This window comes from Pimephales promelas, chromosome 20 (assembly GCF_988280905.1).
Source record: "Pimephales promelas chromosome 20, fPimPro1.hap1.1, whole genome shotgun sequence".
Lineage (NCBI taxonomy): Eukaryota > Metazoa > Chordata > Actinopteri > Cypriniformes > Leuciscidae > Pimephales > Pimephales promelas.
The window spans coordinates 12,504,708-12,532,655 of NC_142788.1; the positions used below are offsets into that span (position 1 = coordinate 12,504,708).

The following is a 27,948-nucleotide window of genomic DNA, read 5'->3' on the forward strand; positions in this document are numbered from 1 at the left end:
ATATGCACTGCCTCAGAACAAGCTGTTCTGAGATCCACCTCTTTGTGACGTAGATTTGAGCAAGGGGTTTGATTGACAGTGTGGTTGTGGCATAGACCCCGCCCTCGGTGATCTCTGTACATAATCCATTGTTTCAACGACAGCCGGTAATGTCTCTTGGAAACATAAATGTTCTGTCGTGGGTTAATCATGTTGTTGTAGCTTAAAAGTTAATCCTTAACTGTGGATTGTCATCTACTGTTTGCGATCCACCGTCACATCCAGTAACAGTAAGTGTATTTTATGATTTTTGAGCAAATAGTCTTTTCAGTCAATAGCCATGTTTCCATCCACTTGTCAATCGAATTATCTGAAATTCGGTTAAAAAACTCATGCGGATAAAGCTGGTGAAAGTGTGTTTCCATCCAACGGCTTTAAAGCGAATAAAAACCTGTACGTAATGACGTCACATGCTGTTTTGCGATCAAATTGGTATATCGAATTGATTTGAGACATTTTAAGGTGTTTCCATTTATTTTCGCACTGAATCGAACAACATCCAAGCAAACTTTTGCGAACAAAGTTTTGTTAGACAAAACGGATCGCGCCATCTACCAAAAAATGATCAATATTTCACAAGTTGAAGGCTAATAATGCTTATGTGCCAGCTGATAGCGACATATGAATGGGATAATGTATGCGAGGCGGTTGTTGTATTCGCCTCACAACCGCCTCGCTATATATTATCCTGCTTATTACATATAAATCAACCAAATAAATAAATAAATCAATCATTTGACACAAAATATTGACTTAAAAACGAGTTTATTGATTTAAAAACGAGTATTGCTTCTGCTAAAGAAAATAGTCTGTTCCGTCTCTGAACTGCGTCCATGGAAACGGTGTGTTATACTAGCAGCGCCGCAGTCTGTTAACTAGAAATAACAGACCACATTCTACATTACAATTCAACCAAGCCACGTAAAAACAAGCAAAACTAACCCAAGAAAACAACGACGCTATAAACATTGCTATGATGATGCGATGCCGATGCACGTATGCCCGACGACAGCGGAGGTGATGACTGTGGTTTGGGAACGAGCGCTCAATCAGTTCTGGGAGATCGTGGTTCACGGAAACCCTTTGGTTGAAGCATCTTTTTGCTTTGTCCACTTACATCTGTCTTTGTTGACATCCGCCATGTGTGCGCAAACAGACTGTCCGGAAATGAACTCGTCTTCTGACGTGTTGCAACCATAAAAGGGCATAAAACTTAATCACAATTCATTATTTATTCGGCAAATAACGTTTCCATCAGCTTTTATCGCATTAGCCGTATGTCGATCAAGAGAAAATTCGATAAGACCGAACGTATTTCATTTGAGTCGATTTTCATGAAATTTAATCGAATTTACTGTTACCATAAGGCTTTTTTCATTCGATATCACTTAATTCGGATAAAAACGTGTCGATGGAAACATGGCTAATGTCAGCCAATTCAACAACAAATGCGTCTAAAGTTGTTGTCGTTGTAGGATGTCTGTGTAGGCTACATAATTTAAACCTTGTTTGTATAGTGTGTAACCAGATATTGTATTAAAAACTGATATGTTGTTGTTCTTTAAGTTAGCCATCTCCTCACATTTGCCACAGAAGCATCTGTATGACAAGTAAACATGACGCAACAGGTCCCTCGCATAAATGTAATTTCGCTTGTAGTAGCAAACTTCACAGTATGTAGTATGTAATTTCAGAAAAATTGCGCCAGCATTAGTGTTTGTGTGTGTGTGTGTGTCTTCCACATCCATAATTGCAAATGGGACGTGATTACAACAACTCTATAAGTACATAAATGTATCAAATAACCATACCGAGACGTACTGGTCCATTCTCATTAGTGTTTATTCTGCCGGAGTCTCTTCGTACTATTTATATATTTCGATTCAAACGTACGATGAATGACATTCAAAACAGCGGTTTCTCACACTCTCTCAGTACCGACTGCCATTGGTTTTAAGTTACGCCCTCATCCAAAGGCAGGGCGGGCATATGCAGCTCATTTGCATTTAAAGCCGTATACCCCCGAAACAGCTCATTTTTAAGCAGGCCCCAAAATGACATTTTCAAATGGTTATAATAAATTAACTGTGGGCTATTTTGAGCTGAAACTTCACAAATACATTCTAGGGACACCAGAGACCAATATTACATCTTGTAAAAAGGGGCATAATAGGTGCCCTTTAAAGATTACGAGGGCATGTGAATTAAAATGTGCACAGATAAATCATTTATAATAAATACTGCAATATCAAAAAAGATGGGTCCATTTTGATTTAAAGCTGACTACGCAAAGCATATTGTGACTCCAAACATACACACAAACAGAGATTTCAGCATACTCACAGGCATCAGTACAGATCAGATAAACTGCACATGCAGGCAACCAGACAGCAGCAAATACACAGTATGAAGGGGATCTCAGCAGGACAGGTGTACATCCACGCCCCTCACTACAAGAGTTGCAGTCTCACACGTTTTACCTCAGACAGCCCAGGAGGGGAACTGTAGCGCTCAGACAGGTGTGACGGTAATTATCAGCCTTGTGTGTGTGTGCGTGTACACAGCAGCCTGGATATCCACCCTTTTCATTGTTACTGCAATTATACCCACATCACTCCCAGCCCCATGTTTCCGCTCCGAGTCTGACAGTTACACACCTAGACCCCCCTCTCTCCTCACACTACTGTCTCCATGACTTTCACATCTGAGCAAACACGCATTCACTTTATCCCTCTATTTCTCAACGGTGATCCATCAGCTTAGCGCATTCACACTTCTTTGTTCAGGCAGCTTTAAACGCATAAACAAACTTCCAGGAGTTAATGCTCGACTAGACTTGTATTTTATCTACTTGATGTATTTTAAAGTAGTTTTGTGTGTTTTGGGCAATAAGTGTGAGAATTTCATATATTAAAGAAGTTTAGACGTGCAGCATATTTATTGCTTCATGACTTCATTCACACTTCAAAAGTGTTTGCTGTGAATTTGGCGTGTTGCGTTTTCCAAATAAAAAAAAAGCCAAAAACACAACGTTAAAGATCTTTATCAAACAATGACTGAATTGATAGCCTCGATTAGACTCGATTGTTACGTCACTTTTTACCATCTCATCTATCCAATCGTGTTCTAAGACTTGTACTAAAGATGTCTGGGTTCACAGATGCTGGCGCCTTCGTTCAACTCTTATCCTCCCCACCACCACCAGGATGGTCCCTTCCCGGACGGGGCCTACGTCAAAGAACTTTATATCATAATACTTGCTTAATGGCTTGTTAAGAAATGCACACTTGTTACGTTATTTTTCCTCCCAAGTCTTTCTGGTAGAACTAGATGACACTGTGTGTCTTAAAAAAACATTTCATATAAATGTAATAATGGACTGCACAAATCAGATTTCTCGCCCTTTCTTTTTTGCTTATTTGAGTTCTGAACCGTCTTTAAAGAAGAATCATATTTCATATAATCCTGTTTTCATTATGATTAGTTACGCTGAGGATACCTAATCTTATCATTCAATTATCTTTGTAAATAGTCTCATTACACACTGTTATGAAACCAAATTCAATCAATGTTTCAATCAACAAAAGTCACAAGTGCAAATTAACTGTATATGTTCTGAAGGTCACATCCATTCTGTGTAAATGTGAATTGATGTACACTTCTTATGTGCAATATTTCTACTCCTAAAAATATCAGAGAGAAAAGTCTATTCAAGAAGAAGTCTGAGAAATGTGGTTTTGGAGAACATTTCTTATGCGTTGTCCTTCAAATGCTAGCGATCCAAGCAAACTGTAAAAACTATTGACATTATTGTTGATGGCATGGCATTGAAGATCTAAGGTTTTACTCAAGGAAGGAATGATGTATGTAACATGTCCACTGTTGGCTAGATTTAGTTGAGTAAGTGGTTTATTCAAACAATGTGACAAAATATAATCCAAAACAGGCTTGAAATAGACATGTCACAAGACTTGGCATGAACATACATACACTCACCAAAAAGACAAGGGACAATTGAAACATGACATCACAGAACACAATGAACCAATAAACCAATAAGAATGTGACAAGAGACTAGTGAAGCACATGACATTATCACATAAAACCAGAAACCTACACTAAGCCAAATTACAAGACATGAAACATGAAAGTGAAAACCAAACCAAATGTGACAATGTAGAAAGAGCCATATTTTCTTTCACATGTCTGCCAAGAGTCACATGAACTGAAAGACCCCTAAAATCTATTTTAGTGTACATTGTACCATTGAACATTCAGGATCATTTCCATCCATCGCATACAGTAATTTCTCCAGCATGAAATGGCCTGATTAATGTCAGGAAATTAGAGCACAAAGGTCCAACTGAGCTGACCTTTTACAGCACATTTGTGATGTGACACTTGGGAAGAATTTTAGGAAACCTGACACAATGCCCTGAATAAATGAGTATCAACATTGTGCCATTTTCTGTATGTGCCAAAATAACAGCAGATGTTGTGAGTATTAGGCTGTCAGTAGAGGCTCATTCCTAACAATGGAGTGTCATTGATGACTGCCATTATAGAACAAATGAATGTAATTTTCCCACATATGGTTATCGAGACCTGAATAGTTAATGATTACGATGAAATCAACACACCAAAAACACCTCTCATCTCTTACTCGTTGATGACCTTCAATTCAATGATTACATAATGTATCGGAGACGACGGAGAAGACGAAGACAACAGAGATGATGGAGATGATGGAGACGATGGAGAAGACAGAGGCGTCGGAGTCGAGGGATGTGACGGAGACGACGGAGAAGACAATGACGCGAGAAGACTGAGGCGACGGAGATGAAGGAAACAGGAGAAGACGGAGGCGACGGAGGCAACGGAGACGACAGAGGCGACAGAGATGACGGAGATGACGGAGACAGGAGAAGACGGAGGCAATGGAGATGACGGAGACAGGAGAAGATGCAGGCGACGGAGTCGAGGGATGTGACGGAGACGACGGAGAAGACAGAGACGGGAGAAGACGGAGGCGACGGAGATGACGGAGGCGACGGAGATGAAGGAAACAGGAGAAGACGGAGGCGATGGAGGCAACGGAGACGACAGAGGCGACAGAGATGACGGAGGTGACGGAGACGACGGAGGCGACGGAGGCAATGGAGATGACGGAGACAGGAGAAGACGGAGGCGATAGAGATGACGGAGACAGGAGAAGACGGAGGCCACGGAGCGGAGACGACTCAAGGTTTGTGATAGCAATAAGTAGTCCTCTTCGTGTAAACAAGAACGAACAGTGAACTGAGGTGAAGAGTGTGTCTTTATAGAGCTGGTGATGATAGTGATGATGAGGTGCAGGCGTGTGTGATTAGAACTCAGGTGAAGGAGTGCGCTGTGATTGGCTGGTGTAAGAGTCTGGCTGATCTGTAGCACATTCCCACAAAACTTCAGTCATTTTCCAGTTTTCTAGCCCATTTCTGTCAGTTTTTTTTTTAAATTAAGAAGTGTTATTAATGATTTACGTATGTCTAAAGTGTATACATTTCTGAATGAAATAAACCAATAAAAGGCATATTTTAATATACAGTATTTGGCATTAAAACATGCCATCATTTCCTTTAGTTCCCATGCTCTGTTTAGTTTCCTTCTCATTGCTGCCTAATTTGTTTAATTGGTTCCTCATTGGTTATTTGATTCTTCTCCTGTTTCTTATCTAGTTTCCTTTGTTTGCAGCTTGTACTCCCTGTTTTAGTTGCTCCTGAGTATTTTTGATATTGTAATTTCAGTATTGTTAATAAAGTTTGTCTGATTGTATTTCCTTCGTCTCTGTGCATGCTGACCAGCAAATGTAACACACCCACTGATAATAAGCTTTTGGATCACATGTCCATTTTTGAATTTCTTTTTGAGTGAAATTAGACATTTGCTCTACAAAATCTCTCGAGATGTCACTCTGTATGCGAGGAGATTAGTAGATTAGTAGGATCAGCAAAGTCTTTCAGAGAAATGGAGCAGCTATTGTCAGGAAGCTTTAACGGTGACACATTTGAGAGGATAATGTTATTGTACTCTTGCTGTGCAATATCTGAACAATACCACTGACTCTTATCCGACACCAGACGTGCTTGCCTTGCCTTCCTCATTGTCATCTCACTAGTCCTGACTAGTCTGTGTGATTAGGATCTTTACATTTATTCTCCCTTTCTTTCTCTAACCTCTGTACCTTTCACACCGTGTGGATCATTTCTCAACACCAAGAGCTTCTGTTTTATCTAACTTTTCCTGTTTTGAAACATGTATCAGGATATCTGGGCTAGAGAAATGATCTTGGCAACTTTCTGCACCAAAATGCATTTGAATTCCTGAGCCAAATATTAATAAATCAAATATGAGTATAGTATATAATAAAGCACTGGGTAATTGCCTTCAAATTACTTTTATCATGCGGTTCTGAATAGAAATATAATGAAAGTAAGGTACATTTAGTCCTTCGAGATATGATGGCATTCAGCAGCCTGAACTAAATCAGTGGGCCTGTCCTTTAATGCCTGGCCAAATTACGTGAGAGGATAAGTTTTGAATCAAATGAATCAAATGGCTACAGCGACTTTAACTCTTGCTATATGCTGATCTTTGACCAGTGGATTTTCCAGCCGTCACAGTTACTTAGAAACTAAATGATGCAGTCAGTGACCCAGTATTACCTTACTCAATTGCTCCTCTGTTTGCTATGAAAACCCCTATGCCTTAAATCAAACTGATTTTCAAACAGATGGAAGAAAATAAAAGAAAAGAGGATGGATGGATGGAATGGCATGGAAAGAACAAAGGAAGGACGGACAGACGGATTTTTGTCTCTAGATTAACAACTTTTCAACTTTAAGGGGACATATCATGAAAATCTGACTTTTTACTTAAGTGCTATAATCGGGTCCCTGATCCATCTACCAACCCAGAAAATGTAAAAGTGACAACCCACTTTGATTTAGTATGCCTTTCTCAGCAAGCACATAAAAAAATAAGACAATAAGATGTTGCTCCTCTTTCTGATGTAGGAACGGGATTAAAACCTTTCCATTGATGTATGGTTTGTTAGGATTTGACAATACTGAGTGCGTCTAAAAAGACCTCTTCTTGAGTCTCTTCCTGTACTCCGCTACTGTTTTTTTTTTCTGAGATTTTGGATAGTGAGATTCACATGTTTTGTTATTGCCAGAGAATCTGAAGCTCCGAAGGAAGGAAGGAAGGAAGGAGAGATGACAGGGAGGTTGGATGAAGAATGGAAAAAGATGTGACTGGATGAATGGAGGGATAGTTTGAGGAAGGCAGGGAGGGAGGGAGGGAGGGAGGGAGGAAGGAAGGAAGGAAGGAAGGAAGGAAGGAAGGAAGGAAGGAAGGAAGGAAGGAAGGAAGGAAGGAAACAGGCATGCGACTGTTTGGAATGAAGGAAAGAAGGAAGGAAGGAAGAAAACATACATGTGACTGAATGGAAGGAAGGAAGGAACCTCTTCCTGGAAGTTGCAACCTCTTCCTGGGTCTCTCCGTAGACTGTACTCCGCTACTGTTTTTTTTTTTCTGAGATTTTGGATAGTGAGATTCACATGTTTTGTTATTGCCGGAGAATCTGAAGCTCCGAAGGAAGGAAGGAAGGAAGGAAGGAAGGAAGGAAGGAAGGAAGGAAGGAAGGAAGGAAGGAAGGAAGGAAGGAGAAATGACAGGGAGGTTGGATGAAGAATGGAAAAAGATGTGACTGGATGAATGGAGGGATAGTTTGAGGAAGGGAGGGAGGGAGGGAGGAAGGAAGGAAGGAAGGAAGGAAGGAAGGAAGCAGGCATGCAACTGTTTGGAATGAAGGAAAGAAGGAGGGAAGAAAACATACATGTGACTGAATGGAAGGAAGGAAGGAAGGAAGGAACCTCTTCCTGGAAGTTGCAACCTCTTCCTGAGTTTCTCCGTAGACTGTACTCCGCTACTGTTTTTGTCTGAGATTTTGGATAAGTGAGATTCACATGTTTTGTTATTGCCGGAGTATCTAAAGCTCTGAAGGAAGGAAGGAATGTGAGATGACAGGATGGTTGGATGAAGAATGAAAAAATGTGTGACTGGATGAATGGAGGGATAGTTTGAGGAAGGGAGGGAAGAAGGAAGGAATGAAAAGACGGAAGTAAGGAAACAGACATGTGACTATTTGGAAGGAAGGAAGGAAGGAAGGAAGGAAGGATAGAAGGAAGGAAGGAAGGAAGGAAGGAAGGAACCTCTTCCTGGAAGTTGCAACCTCTTCCTGAGTCTCTCAATAGACTGCACTCCACTACTGTTTTTGTCTGAGATTTTGGATAAGTGAGATTCACGTTTTGTCATTGCAGAGTATAGATACAGAGCATCTGAAGCTCAGAAGGAAGGAAGGAAGGAAGGAAGGAAGGACACGTGACTGGATGGATGGATGGATTGATGGAGGAAGGAAGGAAGAAAGAAAGAAAGAAAGAAAGAAAGAAAGAAAGAAAGAAAGAAAGAAAGAAAGAAAGAAAGAAAGAAAGAAAGAAAGAAAGAAAGAAAGGAAGGAAGGAAGGAAGGAAGAAAGGAAGGAAACAGACATGTGACTGGATGGATGGATAGAAGGAAGGCAGGAAGGAAGGAAGGAAGGAAGGAAAAATAGAAGCAGACAATGGACTGGATGGATGGAAAAAAGAAAAAAGTAAAGGAAGTAAGAATGAATGATATGAAGAAGGATGGATGGATATAAAGGATGGATGGATATATGTGACCTTGGATCACATAACCAGTCACAAGTAGCAGCACAGTCAGTGCAGCACAATCAAGAACATAAATGGACAACTTTAAAGGCATTTTCACAATGTTTTGATTTTTTTTTTGCACCCCCAGATTCCAGATTTTCAAATAGTTGTGTCTCAGCCAAATACTGTCCTATTCTAACAAACCATACATCAATGTAAAGCTTATTTATTCAGGCATGGGACTGACCCCCTGGTTCTGTGGTCCAGGGTCACATACGATGTATGCTGAGCTCAATCATCTAAATTATCAATGTGTTTATCAGTGTATCTTGTAGTTCTCGGATCATAGTGAAATGGCATTAAGTGAGGTGTTTATCCCTCTCCATCTGCTGCCTGTGGGGAATCACCAACCTAATAAACAATAGCTGTAGTTCTATGCAGTCAGGACTCTCAATGTTCTGCTTGCCCATTTGCTTGTGGTGAAATTTATTATCTCGTCTTCACACTGATCGTGCTGCCCCAGGGGCATTTTTGGGACTGGCGATCGATAGTGACAAAAGTAGAAAAGGCTCATGTAGCCTGGAGAATAAGAAAACAAGCTCTTCTAAAATTAACTGCATGGAGTGACTAAACTTTGTGGGACGAAGAAGTACCAGGCAAGGAATATGTTACGCAAAAATGTTAAAGATAATGGCTTATTCAAGAGAGTGTTGTTAAAGTGTTCATAAATGGTGAAATATTTGCCACTATACAGTATATCGATATCTCTTTTACAAGAAGGGATAATAATAACGATAACTATACAAGCAATCACACCTACGGACGATAATGTTCAGTTTATTATACAAACATGCCTCAGTTTTGTTTTCTGCTGATTTAAATGCTCAAGCTTTATTTATCCTGGGGGAGAAAAAATCATTCTGAAAATATGATTCCAGCAATATTGTTCCTCTGTGGCTTTATCCATATCAGACTTGCAATATTCAGGTTCCAGAAGTAAAAATCCCATTCATTTTCTCCATAGGGGAATTGATTGCTAACGATAACTTCTAAACTTGAAAGACCAGCCTGTATTTTTCAACTTACTTATTAAATAGTTATTTTAAAATTCTGGTGAAAAACTACCCATGATTCTGCAGAGAGAAATCTTCACTAGAGAATCAAAACCAGCAAATAGTTGCAACTCATTAGTGTCCACCCACTTCTGAAGCACTGGTTTATGACTTATAACTCTTTAACAGAAACTTGAATGGGAAAAATATGCAGAACCAGGCCACTGAAAAGTGGGTGGGAACTTTTGCACTCTATTCTCATATAATTGGAACGATTATAGAACCATATTATATCGCCCTAGGTTTGAATGTGCCTTTAGACAGTATGATTTCAATCTTAAAAGCAGCAGAAATGATTAAATATCCAGTATTAACCGATACATATTGATTAACAGACCATACAGAAAATTAGCAAAATAAATAAATATTTAAATACATAACTGTATATTTTTTTGTGATATTTAGAGAAAATATCTAGGTCTATGGATTTATGTTGTCAATGACTCTCTAATTTGGAGTCAAGTGTCAAGTCAATGGCCTAGTACATTATTTTGTGACATTTGAGAGTTTCCATCTATGGCTGTTAAAGGTATAGCGGAGGATTTTCTTTTTCCGGGTGGGTAGTCTATACTATTGGTCCACCTAAGTGTCAATCATTCTGGTGATATGTTTACGTAAGGCCGTCGTACGTGCTCATCCCTATGTAGTTTTCACTTTCAGGTGTATTATGTCGGAGTTGCGGTTTCAGCCATTCCTTTGAAAATGGCTGAGGGTCGAAAGAGAAAAAATGTATACGAAGTGTATGATAAGAAGAGAAAGGCCACAGAATATAGAAACAAGACCATTTTGGGTTAATATCACATGCTGACGTGCGCTAAAAGCACAGGTTGGGCTTCTCACTGATGCCGCAGTCGCGAAGATTCTACTAGACAGGTAAAGTTTGTCATGCTATTTGGAGAAATCCATTTAAAATCACTAGTAAAAGTTAATGCAAGCTACTTTGCAATGCTAGCCCTGGCACAAGTCATGCACCGCATAGACACGGTAAACATCTCAATTTGTCTAAAGTAGCCTTTTGACCAAATGATAAATGGTATCACCCTGAAATATTCTAAAACCTTTTGTGTTCATGTGTTCATATTCTAAAACCTTGTGTGTTTATTATTACACAAATGCAACAAGCTACTTCTCCATATGCAACTATTTATAAAAAGAACGTATTATTAACAATGAGACATATTAGGTTAAGGACCAACGTAATAGCACTGCTTATATGTTGCCATGTAACGTAATTGCGATTTGCAAAATAGTTTCCTCAGAACGTATTTCGTGTGATACAGGGTTGTACACATACCATGTCTTGAGTCCTCGGTCACTCAATCGATCAGTATAATAAGTAAATAAAACACGGAAGGGCATTTGACATGTTGTCTTTTTTATGAATGTTTTTGAGTTAGTTTATAATTTGCAACATAATTGTGTAAGACGTAATAGACGTTCCCTCTCGGGAGCAAGAGTGTCGTGCTTGTCCATGTGCATTTTTTTTTAAAAATTGGAGAGGGCGGGTCTTCTCTAAAATTCGAAAAGATCCTCCGCTATACCTTTAACATATCAAAATTGCAGAGGGAACTTAGCCATTGTTTGCACTGACAAAAGAGAGAGAGAGAGCCATGCAGCCAGTAAGAATGACACGTATGTGGCTAATGTAGCAGTAGATGGGATAACTACGGAAAGGAACAGCTCTAAGTGGAAGAAATAAGCGGACAGGTAAGGGGCCACTTCAGGGGCTATAATTACCAACAACTTGCCGAGATGGATGGCAGTACCTGAGAATTCATCCAGTGTTTAATGTCTGAAGAAGGCTTTGAGTCACGGCACCAGTCGATGCTTCACTTTCACCTCACTTTCCACATCAGTAGCGCAATGAGATGAATCTGAAGAGTCTCGCTGACGAAATGTCTCTCTGGCAGGCTGTTCAGAAGAGTGTTGATTTATAATTATTAAGATTATTTTCACATAACCTGCTGTGTATGAACATAGCTGTTCCTCAATTTGTGTTTCCCATTTGAACGGTCAGCGTATGAGGCGCTGCTGCTTGACTTCAATTTTTAAGAAATTATTCTCTAATCGGTTGCATATAATATTGTGATTATATCCCTCGAATGCATACTGTAGTCCCTTTTGTCTTGCTCTCTCAGATATTTCACTTGTTCGCCGAAAATTACTAATTATCTCATTGGGAATGTCTGACACCGGGTGCATCCACACTATGGGCCAGCCGCGAAAGCTTGACAGGCGTAGCAACAGTAACTAGGGAGGGCGGGGCTTAGCGAAGGGTCAATTATAGTTATGTTGAACTTGGTGTAAACTGTCCATTGGAGATTTTTCAGAGACTTTTTTTTTTTTGCAGGTTTAACACAAGTGGCTACCAGTGACTGTCTTTATGAATGAGTCATTCACTCAAATGATTCGATTATATACTGTGCACTGATTCGTTTCAATTTCTATATTGGCTTCGTTTGGAACTATTGGCAGAGCATAATAAACCGACGATGTCTAAAATATGCTAAACTTCTTCTCAGTTCAATAAAACTGTCGTATAATATCACAATCCTACAATCATATCCATATTGCTTATTTTATTCTCAATTCTATATTAAATATGGGTATGAAATTGTTCTATGATTTACCTATAGCTCCCACCTAACTATTGTGACTTTTTTTTCAATGGATTTTTGTTTTAAAAACTTCTTTAGAAGTCTAAAGAAAAAGAGAGCGTTAACTCCGTGAGTCGATGACAGCACTATGATCAGTCATTGTGGGCGCTGATGCCTCACAAAGTCATCTGACATTTGTCATAATTGCTTTATATTGATCTGCTGTCTTGCAGTCTAATTTCTTCTCTCAGGCTATTAAGCTCTTCCATTCAACTCACATCGAGACTGGCAGAAGAACACATTCTGACAAGAATCAGAACTTTAAAACAACAAAAGAATTGTTTAAACCTCAAATACAAGTTTAGATTTAATATAAATCACTGTTTGAGCAATCGAGAAAGTTTGAGCAATGACACAGTACGTTATGGGAATGCAAGTTTAAGCCCATGATCCTCTGCTCCCTGCACTCTCAAATGAAGTAAAAAAGCCCTTAAATAAACCTTTGTCACATCCACCAGCTGGAGTGCCCTTGATCTCCTCCAGCAGCCTCTCCTCCCTAGTCCCTTCCCATCCCATCATAAACTGCATTTCCCATAACCCTTTGCCTGGACTCATTATGCTTCTGTACTTTCAGCTGTGTCTCATTTACCTTGTTAACTCTGCCTTCATAAGCCCTGTGTTTTCAGTCATTCATTGTGAAGTCTTGTATGTCACACTGCATTTTATTTCAGCCCATTCTCATCCCAAGGCGTCATACACTGACGCTTTTGACAATGCGTATATATCCAACGCACATGGCACCCTTTACACAAAGTACAAGACAAGTAGACAATTAAAATAAGCATACTAATTTTGAATCAACACTTGAATCAACTTTTTCATAAGGAAATGCACCAAAAAGCTTGTCTTCTGCATATTAGTAACTAATTAAATTCTTTATTATTCATTTAATGAAGCTCAAAACTAAAATTGACACTGACTGTTGAGTCACGTTTAAAGAAACATTCTGGTGCCTTCATTTATTATTTATCACTGATGAAAGTAATTATAATTGCTGCATTTCCATCAGAAACTTACATTGCAGCATCAGTGGTAAAGAGAGAGAAGTCAAGCTGAATTAATTGTCCCAAATTGCCTATTTAAAGGGTTAGTTCACCCAAAAATGAAAATTAAGTCATTAATTACTCACCCCCATGCTGTACCAACCCCGTAAGACCTTCGTTCGTCTTCGGAACACAAATGAAGATATTTTTGATTAAATTTGAGAGCTGTATAACTACCACATTGGCTCCTAAAGGACTGCCTCTTGACGGCCCAGAAAGTCAATGAAGAAAATGTTTAAATATCCCAAGTGACTACCGTGGCTCAACTATATGTTTATCAAGCGACGCGAATACTTTTTGTGCGAAAAAACAAACAAAAATAACGAGTTTATTCGGCTATTTCTTTTCTTCCTTGTAGGCCAGAACGAGACTTCCTTAGATTTCCACGACGCATGCGCGAGATTTGCGATCTGCTTACACCAGCTTACACTACTTCAGATCGCAAATCTCGCGCATGCGTCGTGGGAATCTAAGGAAGTCTCGTTCTGGCCTACAAGGAAGAAAAGAAATAGCCGAATAAACTCGTTATTTTTGTTTGTTTTTTCGCACAAAAAGTATTCACGTCGCTTGATAAACATATAGTTGAGCCACGGTAGTCACTTGACTTTCTGGGCCGTCAAGAGGCAGTCCCTTAGGAGCCAATGTGGTAGTTATACAGCTCTCAAATTTAATCAAAAATATCTTCATTTGTGTTCCGAAGACGAACGAAGGTCTTACGGGGTTGGTACAGCATGGGGTTGTGAGTAATTAATGACTTAATTTTCATTTTTGGGTGAACTAACCCTTTAAGCAGTTGAGAGACCATAGGGTACGAACATGATTACAGAGGAAATGAAACAAAACTATCTAACAAATCTACAAGGACTTTTGTGACACATGTTACGTGCTGATAAGATGTTATGTGACAGAAAAAAAGAAGACCACTGTGTAGTGTAGCAATTCTCACACAAAAATCCCTTCCAAACCAAGCAACTTTAAGTTGGTCAACTCTGCGAATCCACAGGACAAACATGTTGTACTCTGCATGGGGAAATTTTCACCATCACTAGAAATTCCCAACCGTATGGATTCCTTTTCAAATGGCCTGCGAAAATTTGCCAAACAACAGTATGACTGCATCTTAAAAAGATACAGTTTACCCAAATAGGAATATTCTGTTATCATGTACTCACCCTAAAGTTGTTTTCAAAGCTGTATGAATCTATTTCTTGAACACAAAAGAAGATATTTTGAAGAACGAGTAACCAAACAGTTGATTTGCATAGTATGATGACAGAATTTCCATTTTGGTGTGAATTATCCCTTTAATTCTTTGTGTGTGTGTTTTTTTTGTTTTTGTTTTTTTTTTTGGACAGTGGATTTGCATGGCTCTTAAAGCTGACCTGTAACTCCAGCTCCATTGAGCCTCTCTCATCCGTCGCTATTCTTAGCAGACTGAGTGATGACCACTGTGTTATTCTGGGCTGAAAACTAGGCTAACTTCAAGACGACTTCCTCAACCCCCCAGGAAGCTCATGGCAAGTTCACTCCTGACCTCTCCACGGCGAGTTAAGACAACAATCAGACAAGCACATCCTCAACAAAAGTTTGAGGAAGAATGAATCAAAGGAGAAAAGCTGATCATGATCAGTCAAAGAGGTTGTGGCAACTTGCAAAGGGTTTGACGTTGCTTCTTTAGGCATTTGCTCTTATTTTAACATATACAAATGAGATCTGTTGTCGGGTGCAAGGACAAAAGGTCTAGTTCTACAATTCTCTGAGGCTCAAACCCGAGCCCTCGTTTTTTCTTTCTAAACATTTATCTCTTTTACATCCACTCGCCAAAACCATCCCAGCGACCAGACTTTAACATGTGCGCTGAATTATTCAAAGCTCACGCTCAATTATTTATCAGTCTGGTATATTTGGATCGTTTGTTAAGAGTCTGCTGGATGGAATAGTGGCCCATCCATGAACACTGTGCAGAAATACAAGCTTTTCAGACCAACATTGTCCATTAAAGCAGGCACACATATAATATGCTGGCACAGGACTTTGTAGAAAACTCTGCCATCTATAAAGTCACCATGAAATCCAAATTAATTTTTTTTTCTAGTGAGTGTTTTTTTAATACTGCAGGATTCATTATATTTTTTTATTTGTGTACATTTTATTTTTAAATTGATTAAATTATTAATCTTTAATCAAAATAACTTCCCTTCCCTCTTACTGTACGTTCACACTAGATGCGAATAGTGCGTCAAATTCGCGCCTACAGCGTCTAGTTAAATGCTTGAACACTTTGAATCCATTCGCGCATCAAGAGCGAAATTGACGCATGTAAAAACAAAAGTTTGAAGCAAAATTTCCGCAAGTCTGAATTGAAACCCGTTAGCGGCCATCTTTTTTTATGTTGATCGAGCATTCATCGAGAGAGTCACAGTAAATAACATTCAATACATAATGAACATGTCTCATATATTGAAATCAAGTTTTATGTGAAAAAAATATTTGCTTTTGTTGTGCATTAGAACCACGCCAGCCATTTAGTCATATTACAAAATAATTTATTGAAGCATCCCGACACTTCACCACGTGACAGCAGCAAGCAGCTAGGCTCCTGAATGGTTAACTTGGCGCGAATTGACGCCAAAGTTCAGATTTTTCAACTCAAACTAAATAATTTGCGCATACCGCGCAAAAAAGGCGTGTTCGTGTCTATCGCGCCGCGCTCTACGCCTCATTCGCGCCGCAGGAATTTTTTACACGCGTAATGCGTCTTTGCATTTACTTAACATTGAAAACACTAGCGCCTGACGCGCTATTCGCGTCCGGTGTGAACGCACCATTACAGCGAAACCTCTTCTCCGATGATGTGTTAACTGCCGTGAGGGCGGGGCAACCTGTCACTCAAATGAGATCAACCAATAGCAAACCACAACCATCCAATCAATTCCCAATGGACAAAATAAAGTCCCGCCCCACACTTGTTCTTGTTCTATCTCACTCGAATCACAATAGCGAACAAAAGACTATCGCAACCTCCATTTCAAGCAGACTTTAACAAAGTGATAGCTTTTAACTCCCAATTATTGTTTAGTACACTCAGCTCAATTTATTCTGCAGGGTTTAGAAGAAAAAAGTCTGCAGAATAAATCTGCAAGTAAATAGAGTGTGTAAGTCCGTCTCTTTTGGCAGAAAGTCAGACTGAGCCGTGTCAGTGCAAATCCATTAACAATAATGCAAATTTTCCCATCTTCGATGCAACTGTCCGTGTGTGCTTAATCATGGGGTCCTCTTAAATAAGTAAAGCTATATGGGAAGATGTGCCTTGATGAAATGAATTGAACAAAATCATGCTCAAACATCTCCAGTTAGAGACCTGTGGGGTTTCTATTGTACTGTTCACATATTTACTGAGCAGAAGTCAGTTGTTATAGGTTGCTGTTCTCGCTGGCCTTGATCCCCAAGGATTGAGCAGGCCTTTGTCCACAAAAGTGAAGGATTCTTTAGGTCAACAAGGTCTCTGTGAAATCCACAGCCAATTACTTCCTGTAAATGTCAGTGCAAAGTAGAAGACTACTGCATACTGATAAGGTTACGTGCCCTGTTAACAAATTCCCTCACTGTAAATGCGTAAACACACCTGAGAATGATATATAAGTCTTACTTCTTATTGTGGATTTTGGTTTCATAAGGCAAAAGTTTTTGAGATGTTGGTTCAGTTCATGTCTTCAAGTTCTGGATCTGGATGTAAAGTATAGTCTCTCTCCATGCTACACATTACTATGTAGCCAGTGGCGTTTATGAATTCCATATGTATAATTGCAGTATTACTATCTAAATTATACTGTAAACTCATGGAATATTCACATTACATATTACAAAATATGCAGTAAGTGAGCACTGTCTGAATTCAGAATGACATTACTCTAATTCTGTAGTGTTTTATTGTTAACTAAATTAAAGCTCAAATTAAATATCAACATATATATATATATATATATATATAAATTATATGTATCAAATATATTTATACACACAGTACCATATTTTACCTTTATAAATTATGAAATGTATTGAATAAAAAAATACATGCGTTAATATATGTGTGTCCAAAATATGAAAATTAGCAATTCCTTATGTATCATTATTGTAATACACTAAGACAAACACTAGATACCATTCTGTATATTTTTAATACACATTGAATTATTGAATATACTGATAATTCATATAGGCTATAGGAAATTTATGAATTTACTCTTGCAAATCACACAAGGGCTTGTACAGCTGATTCCATTAGAGATAATTGGCAATAATTGGCATGTTGCTAAGCTAACAAAATGATGGCCTAACATAAATAGTATCTAATAGTATCTAAAGATGTCTAGCAAATGAAACACTGGGTAAAATAGTAATTTTACCATTTAGTAATTATTGAAATGTATTTGTAATCTGCATTTTTGTCTACGTTCAATCATTTTTTTTTCACTGAGCTTGTTGCATTTTGACACATGGACACATTTTGAAAGGACACATCATCCTGCGTAGTGTTTTTAGTTAAAAAGCAATATCTGAAAAGTGTAAAGATCCTCCTTTGCTTATAAGCCCATACAACGATGTCTACTAGATAGGTAGCTCAGATGCCTTTGGAACAGACCTCATAAACGGTAAGTTAGTATTCCAGTCGTTCCCAGAGACTGTTTTTGTGGACTCAACAGGGCTATGATTCATGTCCCTCAGTTGAAAGGCTGGACAAAAAGCCTGACGATTTCATTTATCACACAAACACAACACCCCAACCCCACGGCCCTTCTGCGGGCATTTCTACTCACTCAACGTAATTATTTCACTTATCATTTCAAAAGACTGCTTCTGGCCTCCATCGCCATTCATACCACAACAGCCAAAGAGCCAACTGCCATTAACTGCTGTGATTCAGCCTCAGATTCATTTAAAACTCCATTTAAAAAGCAGTGAGTGGAATTCTAAAGAACCGATAGTGACAAGAGAAAGGGATAGAAAGCTTCAAGGCACAAAACTCTGTCACTAAATCCATTATGGTGAACTGGCTGTGTGCAGACCCTAACCAGACTGCAGTTCTCCAAACATCCTGTGCACTTTAAAGAGTATGTTTGCATTAAAAAAGTTGCTACGTAAAAATTAAAAACATAATGGCTTGTGAACTCTGAAGTAACCTTAGATTTCAGTAAACTGAAAACCCAAACGTTATCTAATCTATTTTAGAGAGAGAGAGAGAGAGAGAGAGAGAGAGAGAGAGAGAGAGAGAGAGAGAGAGAGAGAGAGAGAGAGAGAGAGACCAATTTCGTGCCAGTCACCTTCAAATAAGTACACTTGTGACCTCTTGTGGCTGTACTGAGGAATGTAAATGACCAATACCAGCACTGTAGTAAATCATTTTATCCATTAAGACTAGTCTTTAATCACCAAAATTACATATTTAAACGTTTTTTTTTCCTGTGAGAATAGCTTGAATGTAACTCTACCGCCATGAATATGCAAATTAGCCCCGCCTCTTCAATCGGCCAAATTATAATTAAGGTAAACGCGGCACAGTGGTATCGCTCTTTACAACGTCGGACACATTATGGTAATTAATACGAGTAGCCTTTTGCTTGAAAGGCTAGTGGAGAAAAGCATATTTGACCATATCATACACACACTATATTGCTAAACCTACCCAATTTTTCATATCAACAGTTAATATACCGGGATTAGGCCTACCTGGCTTCTCTTGACCCCTGGTTCGCAGCATTGCTAATGGGAGCTAAAGCCCGCTGCAGATTGATGTGATTGGTTACAAGTTGGTTTGTGACGTCAGAAACGCCAGTGATTTCAAAACGCGTTTTAAAACTGTCTTCAGATTACTGCAGTTTTAAAGGGACAATACTCAGCAATGGTCAAGAGCTCAGGCCCAGACCTAATCCTCTCAATAACTAAATCCAGTTGAAGACAAAAATCTAAGAACCATTTTTTTTTGGTCAATTGTAAAGACATTTTCAGTAAAAATATAAAGAAAGCTTTGTTTTAACACTGAATAAAAAATTATATGATCAATAAGTTGTGACAAAATAAGTTTTTACATTGCTTTAACTCTTGAAAATAAGTTTCTACTTTTTAGTCAGTTTAATGTAATTAAAGAAGAAATGACTTAAACCTCCAAGTTGATTGTAGCCTACCTAAAAAAATAAGGCAGCAACTTTTTTTTTTTTTTACATTAAAGACTCAAAGACAAATAAATGAGTCCCAGGCCTTTAGACCAAAGTTAGAATTTTAAGACCAAAATCATAACAGTAAGACTCCAAATGATGATCATGCAAAACACTAAATTTACTTAACCAATCTTTTATTTTTTCCTATATATTTTTATCCTATATTAATAAAATATTTTCTTTCACAAGTAATTATTTTGAGTTTGTGGGGCACAAGAGCACACATTTACATTGCATATACTTTACATCATTCTTTCACCTGCAAATATTGTCACCTAGGCTTTATTATTATTTATTTATTTATTTTTTACAGTGAATCAACATGTCTTTTGGTTTATTTAGCTTGTGTTTGTACATTCTCCTTCCATTACTAAAACCTCATTTTCATTAAAACACTTTCCCCAGATTTCACAGACAAGGTCTAGTCCCAGACTAAAATGCATGTTTGAGCTGCTTTAACTGAAAGCAACTTTTTGTGTCAAATTTAATGACAGTGCCATTGTTTTGTCTCAAGATGGACACCAGTAATATTTTTGTATGCGGCATGTCAATAAAAGCTATTTAACTGTCCTAATTGAACTAATCCTGGCTTAGTCTAGCCCTGTCTGTGAAACCAGGCCTATTTCTTATATCTTATCTCAGTTCATCCCAGAGTTTGTTTGCATCCTTCATCTGACAGCTCTGTTTCTGCTGTAGTTACGCCCAAAGGACACAGTAATCTTAGCTCAAAGCTCTTCCTTGCAGACAGCAACCAGACCTGTCCGTCTCTCCCATATCTCTCTTATGCGTTAAACAACCAAAGTAACAAATACGAATGTGAAACTAACATCAGATTAAAATGTTCTTTTCCTCAGAGACAATAAAACACATTTGATTTATAAACTTTTGTACTTTGGAAACATTTTATTTATTCATCATAGGTTTTGACTGCAATGATCGGAAAGGAGACAAATGTTGCTTTGAACTGATAAGCTTTTCGTCAGTGCTTAGTTATAAACTTTACAAAACTTCAGCAGTTTATGTCCTTTGGACATCTTAATCATTATTGGTCAAAGTGGAGTTTTCCCACTGATTTCTTTACACAACACACTCACACATTACTCAGCAATACCAGCTACATTCATTTAATAGATGCCGTGCATATATCCAGACAGACATCCATGCAACGCGTGTAGGGGTCTTTCATTATTTCCTTCAGTTGATCAAATTCTAGTTGGTTCAAGCATATTTCAAGCACACAGGGGGAAAAAGACTGAGCATGCCCAGATGAGGCCGGAGATGACAATGTAATTGGGAGATTCAGATTCATTTGGCAGATTTTTGAGCTTTCTGTGCCGATTTAGTCACTTTCCCACTGCCGCCGATCTTCTTTTCCACACTTTTTATGACACCGACTGCAACAGTCTGTCTCATATCTCTGACAGCAAAACGTCCTAGGACAACACAAAAACAAAAACAAAAAATTTAATGAAAATTGATGAAAGGCCTTGTGGTGTGCATGCGTGAGCTGACTTAAGACTTCAACCCAATCACAGCCATCTATCAGGATTGTGCCTTACAGAAACAAGATATGCTATAAGATTTTAGGGGGAAAAAATAATGAGAACAAGATGCAATAAATATGATATCGCAGCAGGTCAAAAGTGATGCGAGACGGTATTATGAAACAAGGCTAATAGCCAGTTTCAGTGGAATTGCAGAATCAAAGGAAATGTAATCCAGAGAGAGAAACATGAACATCATGAACTCACCGAGAGGCTCACATCACTGATGACTCCGACCTTTAACCTGACAACAATTGCAGTAAATCTCATTAATCATGAGACTGAGTGACCAACGCTAATGTAAGCCTGAGACGCCAACTCCAAATAAGTATGACAAACCTAAATACAGTTTGCTTGTTGCTTTAACAAAAATGGATCATGTATTTTTTATAAAGCCCTCCGATATAGAAATTGCTTTACGGGTCATGGGAAACATCTAAAAACATCAAGGAACTATTAAGGAACATCAAGGAACTGTTTTATTATCTCTCCTCATTATTATGTGCAGAATTAATACAAATTGCACCAGCCGTTTTAAATGACGTTTTTTTTTTTAATGTTAAAATAACTTATTCAATCCGTTCTTTGACTTACGTTTTTTTTTTTTGTAGCTGTTACATTCCTCAGTTAAGCTAATCTCCATTAATATTTTCAACCCCATCTATCTTATCATGATTATAATAAAGCAGCCCCAGAAATATACTCATATTGTTAGAAATGCTGAAAAATACAAAAAGTAAGCAAAGCAAAACCAACCATAAAAGAATAAACCTATGGGGTGGTGATGGCGCAGTGCCTTTGGTGTGAGAGACCCGGGTTTGAATCCTCCTGAGTAAAACACTTAACCCCTAGTTGCTCCAGAGGCGTGCAACCTCTGACATATATAGCAATTGTAAGTCGCTTTGTATAAAAAGTGTCAGCTAAATGAATAAAAACGTTAAAAAAATGCAAACAAATAAATTAAAAGCAAAACAAAAATAAAGACAGTAGAAAAGCTAAGGAAAACAAATCAAAAATGCTAAACAAAAAGCAAAGAAAAATATCAAAGAAACTAAAAGAAACACAAAACTACTGACAGATAAACTAAAACAAAAAGAAAGCAGAGCAAAACAAATCATAAAAGCAAAATATCAAAGAAACTAAAAGAAACACAAAACTACTGACAGATAAACTAAAACAAAAAGAAAGCAGAGCAAAACAAATCATAAAAGCAAAACATCAAAGAAACTAAAAGAAACACAAAACTACTGACAGATAAACTAAAACAAAAAGAAAGCAAAGGAAAACAAATCATAAAAGCAAAACATCAAAGAAACTAAAAGAAACACAAAACTACTGACAGATAAACTAAAACAAAAAGAAAGCAAAGGAAAACAAATCATAAAAGCTAAACAAAACATGAAAGCAAGCAAAACATCAAAGAAAACAAAAGCAAAGCACCGGACACGTACCCAGTGGAGGATACTGGGAGAAGCTCTCAACACACATTGGTTTTCCTGGGATCATTTCCACAATGGCGGCATCTCCAGACTTCAGGTTTTTGGGGTTGTCTTCCAGCTTCTTGCCTGAACGGCGATCAATCTTCTCCTTAAGCTCAGCGAACTTACAGGCAATGTGAGCGGTGTGACAGTCTATGACAGGAGAGTAACCTGCACTGATTTGACCTGGGTGATTCAAAATGATCACCTAATAAAGAGAAAGAGAAGGGGGAACAAAAATCTAGATATCAAGAAGTATATAAACAAACAAGCTGACAAAGAGTGTTGCCCACCTGTGCTGTAAACCCTGATGCTTCCTGGGGCGGGTCTGACTTACTATCCCCACACACGTTACCTCTACGTATGTCTTTTACAGACACGTTCTTCACATTAAAGCCCACATTGTCTCCCGGCAGAGCTTCGTTCAGAGACTCATGATGCATTTCTACCGACTTCACCTCTGTAGTGATGTTGACTGGGGCAAAGGTCACCACCATACTTGGCCGCATGATACCCGTCTCCACCCTGCCCACCGGGACGGTCCCTATACCTGAGGAGAAAAGACATCTTTGAATAAGCATATTCTGAAAACACAATGGTGTAGCGGGCCACAAAAGCTTTCTAAACTCAAAATATAACCACAAGCTGATCTTAAAAATGACATCACCCCATAAAATGTGGTTTTGATTTGAGTGGGTTAATCCCACCTCCGATCTTGTAGACGTCTTGTAGGGGTAGACGTAAGGGTTTGTCAGTGGGGCGTGTTGGAGGCATGATGGTATCGAGAGCTTCCAGTAGAGTAACGCCACTGGCATGCTGCTCCTTCCTGTCCAGCTTCCAGCCTTTAAACCACGGCATCTGCACAGCAAATGAGACCATTTTATTAATCAAATCGCTAGCATTCTGCCAAGAGTTTAATTGAAAAGTGCTGTATGGTATGTAGTCTTTGTAGAAAACAAACACACACATGCCAAGGTGACTCACATTAGAGGACGATTCCAGCATGTTGTCGCCATGCCAGCCTGAAATCGGGACGAAGGGTACGGAGGCTGGGCTGTAACCGATCTTTTTTATGTAGGCACTGACTTCTTTTACAATCTCATCATAGCGCTTCTCACTGTAGGACGGCTCAGTGGAGTCCATCTTGTTGACGGCTACAATCAGCTGCTTGACGCCCAGTGTGTAGGCCAGCAGGGCGTGTTCCCTCGTTTGCCCATTTTTAGAGATGCCCGCCTCAAATTCACCCACTCCAGCTGCAACAATTAGAACAGCACAATCTGCCTGGCAGAGAAAGGATGAGATCCACAGTAAACTTTTGCATGGATCACAGTCTACAAGCATAGCTCACCTACAAATGAAAATTCCTATCCAAACCCATTTTTCATCATATTTGGCATATGTTGGAGAATCTATGCATTAGGTAGGGATGTTCTCACCAAGCATCACTATTCTTGTAATTGAGTCAGAACCATCACTACCTGAGATGTCCCAGTGATCATGTTCTTGATGAAGTCTCTGTGTCCTGGAGCATCTATTATAGTAATGTAGTACTTGGTGGTCTCAAACTTCCAGAGTGAGATGTCTATGGTAATTCCTCTCTCCCTCTCTGCCTTCAACTTGTCCAGAACCCAGGCGTACTTGAAGGAACCTTTTCCCATCTGCCAAAACAAAAATATGTGAGGGTAAAGTGGTTGCAGGCAGGAGATGATATGAAACATGAAGCTTATTCAATATCTATTAAAGGTTTATTTCCAGTGCCTGGCATACTGGAAATCCGGTAACTTGTTTTTCCTCTGAAGTGCTCATTGTAACCCCATGAAAGCTCATTGGGAACTTCAAATTGTGCTTAATCCAGGGTTATCATTGCTCTAAACCCTGCTTTTTACCCCAAGTAGAGAAACATTTCACTCTTCTAACCTGTGAACCCTGAACTGTTAATTGGAAGGTTTTAGGTTCAAATCTTGCTAATGATCTTACATTATGGCTCAATATTGTGCCCTTGAGCTTGGCACTTACGCCAGAGATCTATCCCAATAATAAATCACGTAACAATTTTCACAACGGAAGGTTGTAGGTTTAAGTCACATGCCTCAACATTGTGTCATTCAGTAATTCACCTACTCCAGCTGACTGTCCTTGTAGTCTCTTGATTTTGACAACAGAAGGTTGTAGGTTTAAATCCCATAAGGGTCCATACGCTTTGCCTCAACATTGGAGATGGTCCTCACTGCAGAACACGAAATCCAGGGGGAGGAGTTGGATTCACCTTACATATACCTACCTACCCATCTCCACCCCCTGATCCCTAACCCCCCTCCCAATCCTAACCATTTCCACCCCTTAGATCTGGATCCAACTCCTCCCCCTGGATCTTGAGTAGTGCAATGAGATGCAACTGAAACATTAGCCGCTTTCCGACCAAGTAGTTATAGGAACTGTCCACTTCTAAACAATTCTAAGAACTACTCTCCCCTAAACTCGGTTTCGCTGCTTGCGACAGCGAAGTTGAAGTGCTGTTTTGCACAGCGCATGGCAGACAGCACGCTACAAGTTCAGTGTTGACAGTGGGCGTGACTTATAAGTTTAACCAATCAACATAGACCTAGGGAAAGGGAACTAAAAAAGTCCTCGCTCTAGACTAGGTACTGGAAGAGTTATAGGAAATACCGTCTAAGGAACTAAAAAAATTTCCCAGTTTAGTCCGGTCAGAACACGAGAAAAAAAGGGTTACAGGAACGTTAGGTTGTAGGAACTGAAAAAAATCGCTCGGAAAGCGGCTATTGTGCCATTCTGACTGTCCTTGCAATAAGTTTCTTTACAATTTTAACAACTGGAATGTAATTTCAAATCCCAGAATGGTCCATACTTTGTGCCCCTGAGCAAGGTACTTGCTCCAGACAACTCTCAAACTTAAAAATTGTTCAACAGTTTTCACAACAATCCAACACAGTCCTGCTCTGAAAAGGAAGCTTGTAGGTCAGGGATGGGCAACTTTGGTCCTGGGGGTCCACAGATCTGCAACGTTTAGTTTCATCCCTAATCAAACACTCCTGCCAATAAATTTAAAGCAATGATGAAGATATAGATTACAATATTCAGGCGTGTTTGATGATAAATGGAGCTAAACTTCTCAGGACAGATGCCCATTCTTGTTGTACTGTAGGTAAAAACCCATCCTGAGGGTGATGTTCAGTCAAGGTCACTAAAGCACCTAATCTTTGGTAAACCTATAACAGGCTTCTCTGCGCCTACATAGTGTTGTACCCCCTACGTTTTGCTCAAAGACAGAGGTGAGGTGTCAGACCCATTGGATTTACGTTGATCAGTGTTTATCACTTTACCAACTTGACTCCACTAGTGCCCCTTTCACACAGCGCGTTGATCCCGGGAAATTGCCAGAACGCCTTCTGTGTGAACGCAAACACGACCCGGGATTGATCCCGGCATCGATGCCGGGTTGGGGACCTAGTAACATTGCCGGAATCAGTTCCGGAACGTGCGCTGTGTAAACAAAATCCAGGACCAACGCCATAAGGGGTGTGTCATAGTGATGACGCTCGTGCCATCGCGCTACTGTCTTGCTTTTTGAAGAAAGTTTGTGTTCGTCATCATCAAAGAAACTACGAACAAATGTCTACGAACAAACTGGAACGAAGCAGAGACCAGGAGCTCCTCTCTATCTGCGCTGATGCTGAGATCGTTCACCAGTTGTGGAACGGTATGCACGTGTATGTTTTCGATGCGTGCGTTACACGTCTCGTCCTGACGTCATGTGTCTTTCCGGGATCTTTCCGGGTTGTGTGTGAACGCACTCACAGATCCCGGCAAATCACTGGCAGTGTGAATGAGCCGAAATCAAACAATCCCGGGACAATTGCCGGGTCACATTATCCGTTTATTTTCCGGAATCTCTGTGTGAAAGGGGCTTAGAACACCAAAGTCAAATTCCTGTGAAAAAACTCTTCAGACTCTGCTCACCTACCTCAGCAGCCTCTTTTTCAAACTTCTCAATAGTTCTTTTATCAATTCCTCCACATTTATAGATGAGATGGCCAGTGGTGGTTGACTTTCCAGAATCAACATGGCCGATGACCACAATGTTGATGTGGATCTTCTCTTTTCCCATGATGACACAGGGCAGGAAGAAAGGATGGGAACGGGTGGAGCTCTCTTCTGTCTACAGCCGTAGCAAGCGAGGCAAAGAACATTTGTACACAAAGACACAAACATGTACTTTCATCCTGGAACACAATTTAGTATAAGACAGTCTTCAAAGCAAAGCCATTCAAGGTAATTTCTGACCAATAACATATGACTGATGAGCAAGAGATAACCTTGCAAAATTACAATCTCAAAACATTTGTGCAGAATACGCAAATAACTTCCAGGCTTCTTGTCAAAAACAGAGGGTAGCTTCACTGCTAAAGACAAACTGGGGACTCATGCGCAACTATCACAAAAGCCAACAGTCTTTGATGCTGAAAGAAACAACATTAAATTAAGATGCAGGGGTATGCTTACTTTTGAACAGAATGTGTCAATTTGTCTTGATTACATATATCAAATGACAAGTAAACATCATGTCAAATAGCTTCATCAGGGAAGTACATAATAAAAACACAGAACAGAACAAAAGCTGTCATCTGTTATTAGTTAAAGTCTATCAGCAGGAAGATGTCTGTGGCCTCTTACCTGCAGTTGACAGACAGACCTTGTTCTCCCCTCAGCAAACTGACAGTGTCTGTGTGCTCCTGCAAAGGTGGCGGCACAGTCCAAATCCGTGTGCGTAATCAACTCACCCCACTTTGATACAGCAATGCGGCACTCAAAGTGGGGGAGGCTGGTGGTGATGAGGGACTGCAGTGAGACAGCTGCAACAGCAGCAGAAACAAGCTGAGAGGAAGAGTAGGAGAGATGGAGGAGGAACACAGTGGCATAGAGCTGTCTTCAGTGACTCAGCATGATCTCCTCAGTTATCTCCTGCCGGAGAAGAATCGGATTGGTTTGCTGTGTGGGTCGGATTGTGCGTCTGAAATATGAAGTGTCAATACAAATTCGTAATATCATTTTGACATTATTTATTAACAGGTTATTCTAGACGGAACACCATTTAAACGATTTCAATGATTAG

At 39.4% G+C, this 27,948-nt stretch overlaps 1 protein-coding gene across 1 annotated transcript; it reads right to left on the reverse strand.

Moving 5' to 3' along the window:
- Window positions 1-20,669: 20,669 nt before the first annotated feature.
- Window positions 20,670-27,744, reverse strand: eef1a2 (eukaryotic translation elongation factor 1 alpha 2). Its single transcript, XM_039658437.2, has 8 exons — window positions 27,510-27,744; window positions 26,800-26,994; window positions 24,296-24,475; window positions 23,802-24,098; window positions 23,525-23,675; window positions 23,111-23,367; window positions 22,791-23,025; window positions 20,670-21,228 (listed from the first exon to the last, which is right to left on the reverse strand). Exons 2-8 carry the CDS (start codon window positions 26,941-26,943, stop codon window positions 21,101-21,103), a joined length of 1,392 nt encoding a protein of 463 aa, XP_039514371.1. The 5' UTR covers window positions 26,944-26,994; window positions 27,510-27,744; the 3' UTR covers window positions 20,670-21,100.
- Between the last annotated feature and the right edge of the window lie 204 nt (window positions 27,745-27,948).